Genomic DNA, 14,904 nt, shown 5'->3' with positions numbered 1-14,904 from the left:
TGTTATTCGTTAACCAAATTTTGTTTCTACTAAACTATGTTTTTACAGTGTTATAAATTCACTCTATGCACTAAAGTAAATCTACTAGGTGGACGGAACGAGGACATCTATCAGAAATTTCTTTAGTCAACATCAAAAATAATTTTGGTTGGTATCGTGAGATAGTGACACAAAAGTAACTTTCTCTTCCTCCACTCTAATTAGCTACGTACTTTGAAATATCTATTTCATTATTTTCGAATACTACCGTCATAAAACATCAAGTATTGTGCATGCTTATATAAATACCCACTCTAGCTTCTTATTCTAACTCAGAGAAGAACATTACAAAGAGTCAGAGAGTAATCCATACATATACATATAGATCTCTCCAGTAACTCAAAACAAAACCAAAATCATCAGTCTATCGATCGATGGACATGGAGACGAAGAAACCTTACATGGTGGTGACTATGATACAAATCATATATGCAATCATGGTTTTGATCTCTAAAGCTGTCTTCAATGGTGGAATGAACACTTTCGTCTTCGTTTTCTATCGTCAAGCGTTCGCTACCATCTTCTTGGCTCCTCTCGCTTTCTTCTTCGAACGGTATATATTTCTGAATTTTAATAATATATTTTAGACAGATAAGCATGTACAATATCCTTACAAAATATATATAAAGTATGCTCTTCTTTTTTTTCTTTAGGAAAAGTGCTCCACCTCTTTCATTTGTTACCTTCATCAAAATCTTCATGCTCTCCTTATTTGGGTAAGTACGTTTTAGGATTCATTTTCTTTGAATGTTTTTTTGTTTGTTTGCGTTTATATGTTAAAATATATTTTTCTATTTAAAGTAAAAACTCAAAAGATCTATTTTTTCATTAAGGATCATATTTTATATTTAGATGGTATACAATATAAACAGGAAAATGTGCCATATTATGAATTCGATTCTTGATAATGAAGATATTGTGTTTTCTTTTGTTAGAATCTAATACAACTATTTACAAATTAATTTGTTATCAATATTTTACTAATTAATTGTGCTAACAAATGCGAATAACTTTGTTAAACATTATCTTCTAGTTATCAGTTAACCATAATCTCTAATGGGTTTTCAGTGTGACATTGAGCTTGGACTTAAACGGAATCGCATTATCATACACTTCGGCAACTTTGGCCGCTTCCACAACAGCTTCCCTTCCGGCCATCACATTCTTCTTGGCTCTGTTTCTTGGGTATATATACTAATTACAATGCATTCTTCTTGCCTCTCTTCTTGTCATCACATAATTTTTAGTGATGTATTTACTTATTGTGTCTATAATTGAAGAACGGAGACGCTTAAGATTAAGACCATACAAGGAACAGCGAAGCTTATGGGGATAACTGTGTGCATGGGAGGGGTAATTACCTTAGCCCTTTACAAAGGTCCAGTATTGAAATTACCTATATGCCCTCACCTTCATCACCGGAATATTCCCGGCCATGTCTCCGGTGGTTCCACCTCTTGGGTCAAAGGATGTGTTCTCATGATCACCTCCAACATTTTATGGGGTCTTTGGCTCGTTTTGCAGGTACCTAATCAAATTGCTCATACATTATAATATTTTTAATTTATTATTTAGTACTAAATTTAGTAATACGTGAAGTAGCAATCTTTTGTGATGTTTATTATAAATTTCAAAGTAGGTTGGATTAAATCATTTGTTTATCTACTATGCTGATTGAATAATTGTGATACTTTTTGCTATTTTAACTTTTTGTTTTCGCTATATAAAACTCAAACAGGGTCGTGTGTTAAAAGTTTACCCTTCGAAGCTATACTTCACGACTTTTCATTGTCTATTGAGTTCCATCCAATCTTTCGTCATCGCTATTGCATTCGAGAGAGATATCTCAGCATGGAAGCTTGGTTGGAACCTACGACTCGTTGCAGTCATCTACTGTGTAAGTAGATGACTCTTTCATTTTACCACAATTTTATGTTCCATAATATAATTACTAATAATTATTATATATATGACATATATTGCAGGGATTCATTGTAACAGGCGTAGCATATTATTTGCAATCATGGGTAATAGAGAAGAGGGGACCTGTTTTCTTATCAATGTTCACTCCTTTGTCTTTACTCTTCACTCTACTCTCATCAGGGATTCTACTTTGCGAGATCATCAGGCTTGGAAGGTTCTACAATCTTATTATTTTTTCTTCAAATACTGTATATAATATTTCTTCAATAAATTAACTTATATATTTATTGTCTTTGTAGTATTCTAGGTGGATTATTACTGATTATAGGACTCTACTGTGTGCTGTGGGGGAAAAGTCGAGAGCTGAAGAACATTGGTGATCAGAAGACTGATCCACATAAAGAAAACAGTGATGTTTGCAATGAAGTGAAGGTTGTCATTAGCTGAATGAATGTCTTAGTTTGTATTATACATTATGCTTATTATATATATGTGCTAATCATCATTCATATAATAGAGTCCAGATAAGTTTGCTTTAAGTTTTTGTCCCACTTAACTACTTCTACCTGTTTCAGATTGTAGCATATGTTTTCTTAGGGTGGTTCTTTAACTTTCCATAGGCTTTGTTTTCACGCAAAAAAAGAGAATAAAGTTACAATATGTTAAAATATTGGGGCATAAACCTTTTTTGGTATGAAATGAAAAGTCTCTGACAATTTGCAAGTTTTCCTTTTGAGTATATATAGCACTGAATATTATAATAGTAATATGGAATGTCCAATGGATTGCACTTTGCTTATTGCTAATCAAAGCAATGATAACTAGTGGTTTTAAAAGTTGTAATTGAGTTCCTTTATCGTTACTTCTTACATCTTCCAGACTTATCTCTCTCTTTCCGTAAACATATTATTAATTTGGTAGGAATAACAACATGTTATTAACAACATGTTATGACAGTTTGTTTATGGAGTTTTATAACATTTACTAGTTGAATAAATCACAACAAAAAAAACTAGTGATTTTTTCTCCCATTTATAAGAAATTAAAACTAATAACTAAATAAGATCGTGTTGAATTATTCTGTAGAACAGAAAAATAAAACAAGAAGCCAAGAGAGAATCACTTAAGGTAAATAGAAGGTTCGTCCAGTCCAATGACAAGTGGCCATAAACCAACAAGAAGAGATGAGAACGGTCTTGGACTCTTGCATGAAATGGTAACCCCAAATCTAGACAGATAAGGGCCTTCAACATGAGCCCAGGGACAAGGCATCAACATAATTCCAACTTGGAGACATGCAAATAGACTAATTATCCCCCATAATTAGAAAACAAAAATTAAAAAAAAAACAAAGGAGATTTCAAAAACACAAAATGAAATTTCCTATAAGAAGATGCTAACCCTTCTCTGTCTCTTTTGTAACTCATTTGCTATCTAAATCAGATAGTGTAGACTCTTTGACTTTCTTCTCAATAGACAAACCTTTTTCTTCTTCATTTTCAGACATCATAATCTCTTTATCTTCTGTCACTTTAATGTCCTCAAGAATCTGAGCTTCAGCTTTATCAATCTTCTCTTGAGCATCTAGAAACTCTGGAACCTCTGTATCTTCTCCAGTATTAACTTGATATGCTTCTTGATCAGTCTTAACCTTTGTTTCAACCTTAACATTAGATGTTCCAGGATTTTTGACTTCAAAAACTTTTGGAACTTTAATCTCTAAATCCTCTGAAGATTTAACCTCTGAAACCTTCAGAAGTTCTAACTCTGCAGCTTTAACTTCACCAGTCTTCAGAACATTCTTATCTTCCAAGACCTTAGGAAAATTTGACTCTTTTGTAACCTTAATGTCAGACAATTCAGGAGGAGCATGAACCTCAGAATTTTCTGGAACATTCTTATCCTCAAAGACCTTAGGGACATCAGATTCTTTTGTAACCTTAGTGTTGGACAATTCAGGAAGAGTAGGAACATCAGAAACTTCTTGAACATTCTTATCTTCCAATACCTTAGGAACATCTGACTCTTTCGTAACCTTCACGTCAGATAATTCAGGAGCAGAAACCTTAGAAACTTGTGGAGGTTTTGACTCTTCTTTAACCTTAACAACTCCTGATGTTGTGTTAGTTTCCAATTCCCCTGGAAACTTAACCTCCCAATTCTCTGAAAAATGAACTTCTTGTTCTTCAGCCTCCTTAGCTTTCGGCGTTTCAGGAGTCTTAACCTCGGAATCTTTTGGAATCTTGACTTCAAGATCATTTCGAGTTTGAACGTCAAAGGATTCTGGAGCTTTTACATTAGTAGCCATTAAAGGAGAAGCATCATCAAGCTTTGTAACCTTTGAAGAAGCACCAGTTTTGTCATTGGTCTCAGGTTCTGTGGGAGTAATATCGGTTACCTCTTTTCCTATTACTTTGTCCTGTATAGAAGAATACTCTCACACATTATCATTTCCCTTGCGTAGAACTATATTTTGTATAAATAGTTCTAAAATATTTTTAAAATAAGTTTTTGAGACTTAGAACGCAAGAGACGCTTTTATCTTTTGATCATGTCCTAATTCATAAGAAGATATCATTTATTTTTATCAAATAAGAAGTTATATCTAACGATTCTTAAACATGATTGTATGTTCGGAAATAAAAATGAAGCGTTTCCAAGAATCAATAAAATCTCTTGTAAAAATATTTAATTTTAAAAGACAGACATGTTTTTTTTTTTTTGAGAATTCAAAACAGCCATGTTCTGATTGTATAACCACTTGCGTACAAACATCTAAATGATTTACGTACAGATAAATGTGGAAAACGTTACCTCGTGAAACAAGGGACTGAGAGATTGGCTTTTGCCGTGTTCCTTCTTAAAGAACGTGAGGATAAAGAGATTTAGACGAAGAACATTGAAAAACAAAGAGAGAGAAAGTAGATCTGAGAAAAATTCTATTCCATTCTCTCACTTAATATTCAATACATGTTTTTAAGTAGACTAGCAATGCATAAACAAGTCAGACAAATGGACTAGAGAAAAGAGTAAGTAGATAGGAGAGAGAAGGATCTGAGTCAACATCACTTTTGCCTCTTGTCTTCTCAAGTCTAGTGCCTCTTGTCTTCTCAAGTCTATCAGCTTGTCTTCTCAAGTCTAACAGCTTAATTCTCAAATCTAACAGCTTAATTCTGCTTCATGTCTACACTCCCCCTCAAGCTTGACCATGTGGAACAAGTCAAGGTTGGAAGCCATGAAGTATTCCCTCGTTAAAACCTCAACTAGGTAAAACCCTTTGGGAGAAAACCCAAGTCAAGGAAAAAGAGTAGAACATTTCATGGAGGAGAGATCAGTGACATGAGAGGTCTATGAGTCCCAATCTTGGATGAATGAACTCACATACCTTAGTGCTTGCTGCCTTGGTGAAGATATCAGCTAGCTGATCTTCACTCCTTGTGTGGCACGGTAATATGATCTTCTGTTCCACGGCTTGTCTCACTTTGTGGCAATCTACCTCTATATGTTTGGTCCTTTCATGGAAGACTGAGTTGCTAGCAATATGTATAGCAGCCTGGTTATCACAATGCATCGTGATTGGCGTTGTAACTTCAATTCTCAAGTCCTTAAGAAGTCCCTTGATCCAAATCAACTCGCTTGTGAGCTTCCTCATAGCTCTATATTCTGCCTCAGCACTTGAACAAGACACCACCTTCTGCTTCTTGCTCTTCCATGTTACCAAATTGCCTCCAATGAAGGTACAATATCCAGTAGTTGATCTCCTATCAACTCGATCTACTGCCCAATCCGCATCACAGTACCCAACAATCTCAGTGCTTCTATTGCATCCCATCCATACTCCTTGGCCTGGTGCCTCTCTTATGTACATGAGAATCCTTTCAACCATGTTCCAGTGGTGTACCTTGGGAGCTTGCATGTGTTGGCTTACTTGGTTTACTGCAAAGCATACATCTGGTCGGGTAATGGTAAGATAAATGAGTTTTCCCACCATTATCCTATAATGCTTTACATCTTCATATGACTTGTCTTCAATCTCCCCCTCACGCATCACTTTGTATCCTTCCTCTAGAGGTGTTTTGGCAGCTCTTCCACCAAGATCTCCAGCCTCTTTTAGTAAGTTAAGGGTGTATTTCCTTTGAGATAGAAACAACCCTTCCTTAGACCTACACATCTCGATCCCTAGGAAGTATTTGAGCTCTCCCAAGTCCTTGATATCAAATGAAGCCTTAAGGAACGCTTTGGTCGAGATGATCCCTTCTTTGTCACTGCCCGTGATGATAATGTCATCAACGTAGACGAGAATGACAATGATTCCTTGCTGGCTATTGAGAGTGAATAGGGTATGATCAGCTTCAGACTTGACAAAACCTCTTCCATTGAGTGTGGTGCTTAGTTTGTGGTACCACGCTCTTGGTGATTGTTTCAAGCCATAGATGGCTTTCTTCAGCTTCAATACATTTCCTGGTTTGGTAAGGTGTTCCATACCAGGTGGTGGTCTCATGTAGACCTCATCTTCTAACTCTCCTTGTAGAAAAGCATTCTTGACATCCATTTGCCACAGATCACATTCTAAGTTCACAGCCAATGAGAGTACAATCCGTATCGTGTGAAGCTTAGCTACTGGTGCAAAGGTGTCAAGGTAATCTTCACCATAGACTTGAGTGTAGCCTCTTGCAACAAGTCTGGTCTTTTTCTTTTCTGGTTGCCCATTAGCCAAGTACTTGATAGTGAATAGTAACATGCTTGTGACAGCCTTCTTGCCTTTGGGAAGCTCACTCTCAAACCAAGTTCCATTTCGAATCATGGCACTGACTTCATCATCTACTGAGTCTCTCCATTCCTTTATCTCCATTGCCTCCTCATAGGTCCTCGGAATATACTCTTGATCTATGTTGGTGATGAAGGCTTGATGATCTCTTGGATAGCAAGCAAGGGAGCAAGTTGCTTGAGTGGGATGGGCTACTGCTTGACTGTTGAAATACTTCCAATTTAATGGACTCTTTCTCACCCTTGTGTTTCTCCTAAGCGGTTGGACCTCTCCAACAATCTCAGCTTCAACTTCATTTTGTTGATCTGATTCCTCTTGCTGTTGGATTTCATCCTGATCATGAACCTCTTGCTTTTGATCAGTAGTCTGCGGATCCTCTTGACCCATGTGTGGTTCCTCTTGACCCATGTGTGATTCCTCTTGACCAGTAGACGAATCCTCTTGATTCTCCCCTTCAGGATTAGGATGAGAAGCCTCTTCAGCCGCATCCATACCATTGCATTGATCTAAACTATCTGTTGAACCAGTAGTTCTTTCATTTGGTGTCATGATGATACCTAGGCTCTCCATGATAATCCGTAGGTTGTTTGCCCTATTTGAGGCCCCTTGAGATAGATCCTTGAGATTGTCCCAACTTTTCTCCTCATAATAGCCTCTAGATTCCACAAACTTGACCTCTCTGGATACTAAGACTCTTCTTGTCTCTGGAGAGTAGCATTTGTAACCTTTTTGAGTGGTAGAATACCCATTGAACACTGCCTTTGTACTTCTGGCCTCAAGTTTGTTCCTATGATCACATGTTTGCAATACATAGCACAAGCACCCAAATACCCGTAAATGGTCAATAGATGATTTTCTTTTGTTCAATACCTCATAAGGTGTGGCATCATCAAGGACTCTTGTTGGAGTTCGGTTGATGAGATAGCATGCTGTCATGACTGCATCACTCCAGAACCTCTTAGGCATGTTGGTGTAGAACATCATGGACCTGGCCACTTCCATCAGATGTCGGTTTTTCCTCTCAGTTACACCATTTTATTGTGGAGTGTAAGGGCAGCTGGTTTGATGGCTTATTCCATGCTTGGCCAAGTGGTATTTGAAAGTTGTGCTTGTATATTCCCCTCCATTATCTGACCTGAATACTTTGATCTTAACATTGAACTGATTAGTTATGTAGCTCTGGAAGTTTATAAATGCATCTAGGACTCTATCTTTAGATGGTATCATAGTCAGCCATGTATATTTAGATTTCTGGTCTATGAAAGTGATAAAATATCTATGAATTTCCCTAGAAGTGTATGGTGCAGTCCAGACATCAGAGTGTATAAGATCAAAGCAGTTCTCATAGATAGTAGATGACTTGGGAAACACAATCTTGCAATGTTTGCCAAGAATACATGCTTCACAGCCATCATTTTTGAAATAAACATTAGGCAATAGCAGGTTCAGTGCTCTAGAATGGGGATGATCTAACCTAGCATGCTACAATACACCATTTTCTAAGACAGGGATTGAACTAAAAACATAAGGTAAACATGATCTAGTCTTGGTGTCTTCAAGCAGGTACCAGTCCCCTTTAGTAACACTCTTTCCGATCATCTTAAGAGTCTCAATATCCTGAAACACAACATCATTAGGACTAAAAATAACCTTGTAGTTAAGATCAGTGGCAACCTTCTTGACATATAATAGATTAGATGCAAAAGATGGCATATAAAATGCTTTAGTATCTTTCTCAAATAGTTTCAAGTTTCCTATACCTTTTATTGGTATGATGTCGCCATTTGCAATCATAACATTACCTAGGGCATGCTTAACATTACTGATTAACCTAGCATCACTAATCATGTGGTGAGAAGCTCCAAAATCTATAACTAGTGGCTTAAAGCTATCAGATGCATTCAAGGTTGTAACAAGAGCATTGGACAGTTTATAAGAGCCATTCAAAGATAAACCAAGTGTGTTACCAGAGTTCTCCTTGAGGGCTTTGATGAGAGCATCAAGGTCAGACCTCTTGATTGTCTCATCTTGGGTAGACCTCATGATAGAACAGCCACTGAATCCCAAGGTCTTCCCTTCTCCAGCCGCATGGGACGAGGAATAGATGGCTTGCCCATTTCACCAGAGAAATTTCCCCTTGCATCAGAGTAAGGTGTCCTGAACTTTTGAGGCTTGAGGTGTGGGTGAAGGATCCAACATTTGTCTTTGCCGTTACCTTTTTTCTTGCAATGGTCACATACCCACACTTTCTTGTCTTCTGGCTTGTAATACCCCTTGTTAGTTATTCCCTCATGTTTGTGCTCATTTCCTTCAGCTTTGTTAGCTATGATGAGGTCTCCTTTGCCACCAAAGAGTCCCACTGAGCCTTGCTCCTTTTGAATCTGAGCACAAAGCTCCTCAAGTGATGGAAGCTTCTCACTTCTTAGAATGTGTTTGATTAGATCACTATAACTCGGGTTGAGAGTGAACAGCAAAGCAAAGACCTTGTATTGCTCCTTCCTCTCATTAAGTACATCCAGATCAAGACTGGCCGGTCTTAGCATCTCTAACTCGGCCCACAACGATCTGAACTTCCCAAAATGCTTGGAAAATTCAGTGTCCTCTTGACTGAGAGTGTTGATAGCCCTATTGACTTCAAACACCCTACTGATGTTAGATATATTGCTATATACCTTCTGGAGAGTATCCCACAGCTCTTTGGAATTTTCACAGTAGGAGTAAGCTTCCAAGATAGAGGTTTCAAGACTATTCTGAATGATGGAAAGGACAATGAGATCCTTCTGACTTCTCTTCCTACTTTCTTCAGCTGCAGCAACAACTTCTTTACCATCCTCTCTCAGGATGGTCTTCTTGGTGTCTTTGCTGTCAACAACATACTCCCAAAGACCTCTGCCTCCAAGAGCGGTTTTGACAAGCCTAGACCACAGTAAGTAGTTGGTTCCCTTGAGGGTAACCGGAATAGACACGGATTTAAAGACATCAGTGTAGGAGTTTTCCATTTTTGGTAAATTTTAGGTCTGGAAATGAAGAACAACTCAAGAACATGATGAACTTTACCAAAAACTAGACAAGAAAAATCAGAGATTTGCGGAAGTAAAGAGAATAGAGTAGAGATATAGAGGTAGAGAAGAATGAATCTCAGGAGCTTACTTGCTCTGATACCATAAAAAAATGTGAGGATAAAGAGATTTAGATGAAGAACATTGAAGAACAAAAAGAGAGAGAAAGACGATCTGAGAGAAACTATATTCCCTTCTCTCACTTAATATTCAGTACATGTTTTTAAATAGACTAACAATGCATAAACAAGTCAGACAAGTGGACTAGAGAAAATAGTAAGTAGATAGGAGAGAGAGGGATCTGAGTCAACATCACTTTTGCCTCTTGTCTTCTCAAATCTAGTGCCTCTTGTCTTCTCAAGTCTAGCAGCTTGTCTTCTCAAGTCTAACAGCTTAATTCTCAAGTCTACCAGCTTAATTCTGCTTCATGTCAACATCTTCTTCTCATCATCTTCAACCAGAATCTCTTTTCCTTTCTCGCTCCGTCGTGTCGTAGCAGCTGCATCAACCGCCTCGTTAGAAGCATTGTTCTGGCTCTTTTGAAACTTCTTATATGTTCCCTAGGGGGAACCTACGAATTAGTCTTGTAATAAACCAGTGTTAAAAGAAAATCATTTTGCTCACGTGCAAATCGCATGACAAACGATTCAATATGAGCCTTTGTGTATTAATTAAGCCCAATAATGGTAGAACCAACGAGTTTTTTTGTTGTGTCGGATTCATTTATTTATAACTGGTGTGTGTCGAATGAATTGGTCTTACAGACACGTGATATTTCTGTACTCTATCAGTACTTTGTAGTTTGTAGTTTGTATTTTTGGGACTAAAGTCAGTACTTTCTTGTTGTAACTTCAAAGCCGGTGCCGTATACATTTATTGCAACGTTTAAAATTTGTGAAGCTAGTTTTCTTTCTTTCATTGACGACAATGATAGCTCTTTTCTTGACCAGACCATGATATGTTTTGCTTTCTCTTCTTTAGTCGTCCTTTTTTTTCTTTTTAGACGGAAGGTTCACTTTAAAAATCGAGGAAGAAAATGATTGGAGATGCGTATATTCCTTGAATGCACCCTTCTCATAATTTGCATAATTTATCAACAAATCATAGCGTTAGAGCATGATTATTGAAGGGTTCTTAGAGTAAGATTCTTAGCGGAATATAAGAACCCGTCTCTTAACTTTTAACTAAAAAAAGTTAAGAACCGGCTCTTATAACTCTTATTTAAGAACCGGTTCTTAGCTTTTTTAGTTAAAAATTAAAGAGACGGGTTCTTATATTCCGTTAAGAACTTCACCCTAAGAACCTCTCAATAATCATGTTATTAATGGCTATCAGTACACAGTACTCATTATGACATGCTTATCTCGATCTCGACAGTGACGCTCCAAGGAAAGGGCGGTGGTGCGAGGTTTCCTTTCATAGGTTGTTGTAATTATAAGTTTTGTATCATACAAATAAAATCAATCAATCATTGATTGATTAGACACAAGTAGTTTAATAAAATAAAAATAGTCCATGTATTTCTGTTTGCACAGAAAAATCCATGTATTTCTTTTTTTTTTCCCGAAAAAGTAATTTATTTCATTCAAACGAAACATACAAGAGCCCACATGAAGATAACTACAAGAATCCACGCGGGGTGACTCAAGACATAAACTCGGAGATGAATGAACAATCTCCCTCCACACAAGCCCACATAAAGGCGGCTACTTAAACCCACATCGGGGTAGCTTACGGCACCAAAAGACCAAAACCGACACTAATACTAGATAAGGCTAAGCAACCCAAGAGCGAATTAGAATATAATTATCAGATTTCAAACTTTTGCAAAGGGCAAAGATCGGAAATTGCCGCTGCTGCTGTCCATAGCCCGCCACGCGGTAAACTCCACCTCCTACACCACGACTTATCACTGCTGCTACACGCACGCAAAACGATACCACCCAATAACTGAAACCTTGCGACTTCATGACACAATAGAAAGAACCGCTACACGGTCCACATTGCCTTCAGATAATGGTGCAACGCTCATTGCACCCACTTGCTCATAGGAAGAAGTCCAGACACAAAACTCAACAAAGACGAGACCTTACCATACAGATCCTCCAGAAACACTGCCTGAGAACCGATAAGCGATCACTGCACCCACCACTCAACGAATACCCTCTGCTAACCCAACTCACATCACTCTTTAACACTACCACCACTGACGGATTCAAGAAACCCACCAAAACACTAAGGAATATTTAAAAGGACCAAACTCTAAACTTACCGGACATTAGAACCTGAGAAAGAACCACAAACATGAGAACAACCAGGACCAAAACGGAAAACGTCCTCGAGAAACCCTAAAAATCCGACCCCACCATGAAACACTACTCTACACCACTGCGTCTAGCCTCCAGAGTTAGCTGATACACCACCGGCCATCGATCTACCTCGCGAACAGAGATCTAAAGAAGGGAGAAACGCCTCACCAGAGTCGTAGACAAAGCAGAGGGGGGAGAGAGACTACGAAGGAGCAAAGAGGAAGACGAGACGAGGGGAAGAAGAAACCTCCGACACCGGTACGCGCGCTCACGCGCCGGCCGGACCCCGGAGTGGACGTCAAGCTCCGATTAATTAAGAGAGAGGCAGGAGCGTTGAGGAGGAAATCCATGTATTTCTAAATAAACAAAACAGTTTCAGGTTTATTATGTTGGTTTCGACGATCCGAACACATGTTATATGTGTATACCAAATTAATAAAATGTGATTTGAAAAGAGGGACATACAGGTGAAAAAGCTAACTTTATAATAGTGGCGATACTCGCTATACGGATTATATTTTTTAGCAACAAAAAAAAAAAGCTATTACGGATTATATTATTTTTGCATGGCGAAAACTCGTGATAACGTTGACGTCCGCGGTTTACAATCAACATCTACTTTGTAGCGTATACGTTTAAACCACATGCTATGGGTCATCACACACTTTAATCACATTGGTCCTTTTATTTTTTTTTGACTTTTATGGTTTCTTTAAAACTGATTGCATATCTTTATGCATTATAATGTCATTAACTTATTTCTGGACAGTCTTTTATTGGATAACACCGAAGGGACAACTTATTTTTAGGCGTCTTTGTTATATATGGATCATGTTTGAGCCTATAAAATCACTAGTAAACACAGGAAAGCAATAGTTAATTGACAAAGCTCTAACTGATAAATTATATCCCAAATAGCCAAGTGCATTAGTTTATGTATAAACCAATAAAGGTATAAAGCTAGCTAGATGCAGGAGTAACCTGTGTATGGATAATGTTTGGACTAGTGTAACATTAGATGGAATATAACGGACTCATTAAGCATTTTCGTACATGATTGCATAACGCATGAACATAATTTTTGACATCACTGAGTTGTCTAATCAGTTTAAATGTACGGATCTTTGATCGATTTGTGCTAATCTCACTCACTCTCTCTAAAGGAATCTCTCGTGTTTGAACAAGTAAAAACACAACGAATTGTTTACGCGATCGTTCACCGCACCTTTCCGATGTGGAAGGGCTGCTATGTTCACCGGAGCTGGGATGGCCAGCAACTTCACTACGATCTCAGCTCTAACTCGAGCTCTCGTGTACAATGATTTTCTTTCTCTCGCTGTATATCACAGCTCAAGAATCAACAACAAGATAAGAAGAAATCTAACAATCCATACTGCGTCGTTTTAACACTCTTCTGCACTCACGTGCTGAGCACATGCAACCTTCCGGTTCAATCAGCAATCATCTGAACCGGCTTCTAATTTTCTTGGTTATTTCATACCATCGTACACTCTTGATTAAGAACACATTCCTTCATTAACGTTATGTTAGATAATTCCAATTAACTTGAGGAGCAAGTTAACTCAATAAAGTGAAGTTTGATGGGTTAAGGGAAATGGAAAACATATCGAGCTTAGGAATGTTTCCATATTATTATTTTAAAAAAATGTAGTTTTGTCCTATATAAACACTACAAGAAAACATATTTATTACAAGGGTCATATTCCTTGTTAATTTGTTGTAATAGAAGGGTTACAACGAATTAACAAGGAATAGCGTTTCGTTGTAAAACGCCCGTCGTAATGCAAGATTCGTCGTAACTTCCATGTAACATTTACGACGAAATAAATTCGTTGTAAAAGCGAAAGAGAGTATTTCGTCGTAGTTTCGTAGTTACGCTTCATCGTAAAAGACTCGTATAGTTTCCTTGTAAAGTCGTCTTTAAGTACTTGTACAATTTACGACGAATTTACAAGTCTTTTAATGTAAAGTCCTTGTAATATTTACGAGGAATTTACAAGTATTTCCTAGTAAATTTCTCGTAAAGATTACGAGGATTTTACAAGGAAGTACTTGTAAAATCCTCGTAATATTTACGAGAAATTTACATCTCATTGTCATATTATTATATTATTATGAAATATTCAAAATAAAAATATATAATTTATAAAATAAAATATTGAAAATTAAAATATTTTTTTTAAAAAATATATAAATGTCATAAAATAATATTCAAATTAATAATAGAAAACAAAAAAATTGAAAAATAAAAAGCTAAGGGAGAACGCCGTCGAAGTAGTTGTTGGAGGTGTTTCTTCCTGGAGAGTCTCGTACTTCATCTATGGGTTCCGTCTCGAAGAGTAGGATGAAGTCGTCCTTGTGGTTTCATTGATGAAGCTTATTCATACCGTCAGTTCTATCTTTTTAGGAGCCACTTTGAAAAAAGAAACATATTAATATAATTAATTACATAAAATTATAAGAAAATAAAATATATTTACTTTTTAAAAAAAAATATCTAATCAGTCGTTTAAATGCCTCAACCTAATATTTGAATATAGTTTTGTTACCTAAAATTACCACCTAAACTAAGCACCTAATCTAATTAACTAAACTAATCACCTAAACTAATTACCTAAACTAACCACCTAAACTAACCACCTAAACCTAAATTAATATTAAAAACAACATACCTTTGAGAGAAGGAGAGGAGTGGTTTGAGATGAATGAAGGAGACATTCCTCATTCATGTTTCGAGTTTATATAAGAAAACAACATTCCTCGTAAAGTCGTCGTAATTTTACGA

At 37.1% G+C, this 14,904-nt stretch overlaps 1 protein-coding gene across 1 annotated transcript; it reads left to right on the top strand.

Moving 5' to 3' along the window:
- The first annotated feature begins 237 nt into the window (after positions 1-237).
- Positions 238-2,632, top strand: LOC106406468 (WAT1-related protein At5g64700-like). Its single transcript, XM_013847143.3, has 7 exons — positions 238-592; positions 693-755; positions 1,108-1,224; positions 1,320-1,563; positions 1,778-1,936; positions 2,025-2,176; positions 2,262-2,632. Exons 1-7 carry the CDS (start codon positions 414-416, stop codon positions 2,407-2,409), a joined length of 1,062 nt encoding a protein of 353 aa, XP_013702597.1. The 5' UTR covers positions 238-413; the 3' UTR covers positions 2,410-2,632.
- Positions 2,633-14,904: the final 12,272 nt, after the last annotated feature.

Source organism: Brassica napus, chromosome C9, assembly GCF_020379485.1.
Source record: "Brassica napus cultivar Da-Ae chromosome C9, Da-Ae, whole genome shotgun sequence".
In the NCBI taxonomy this organism is placed as follows: Eukaryota; Viridiplantae; Streptophyta; class Magnoliopsida; order Brassicales; family Brassicaceae; genus Brassica; species Brassica napus.
Note: the sequence above shows the minus strand (reverse complement) of the source record. Positions and strands in the feature narration are given on the sequence as shown.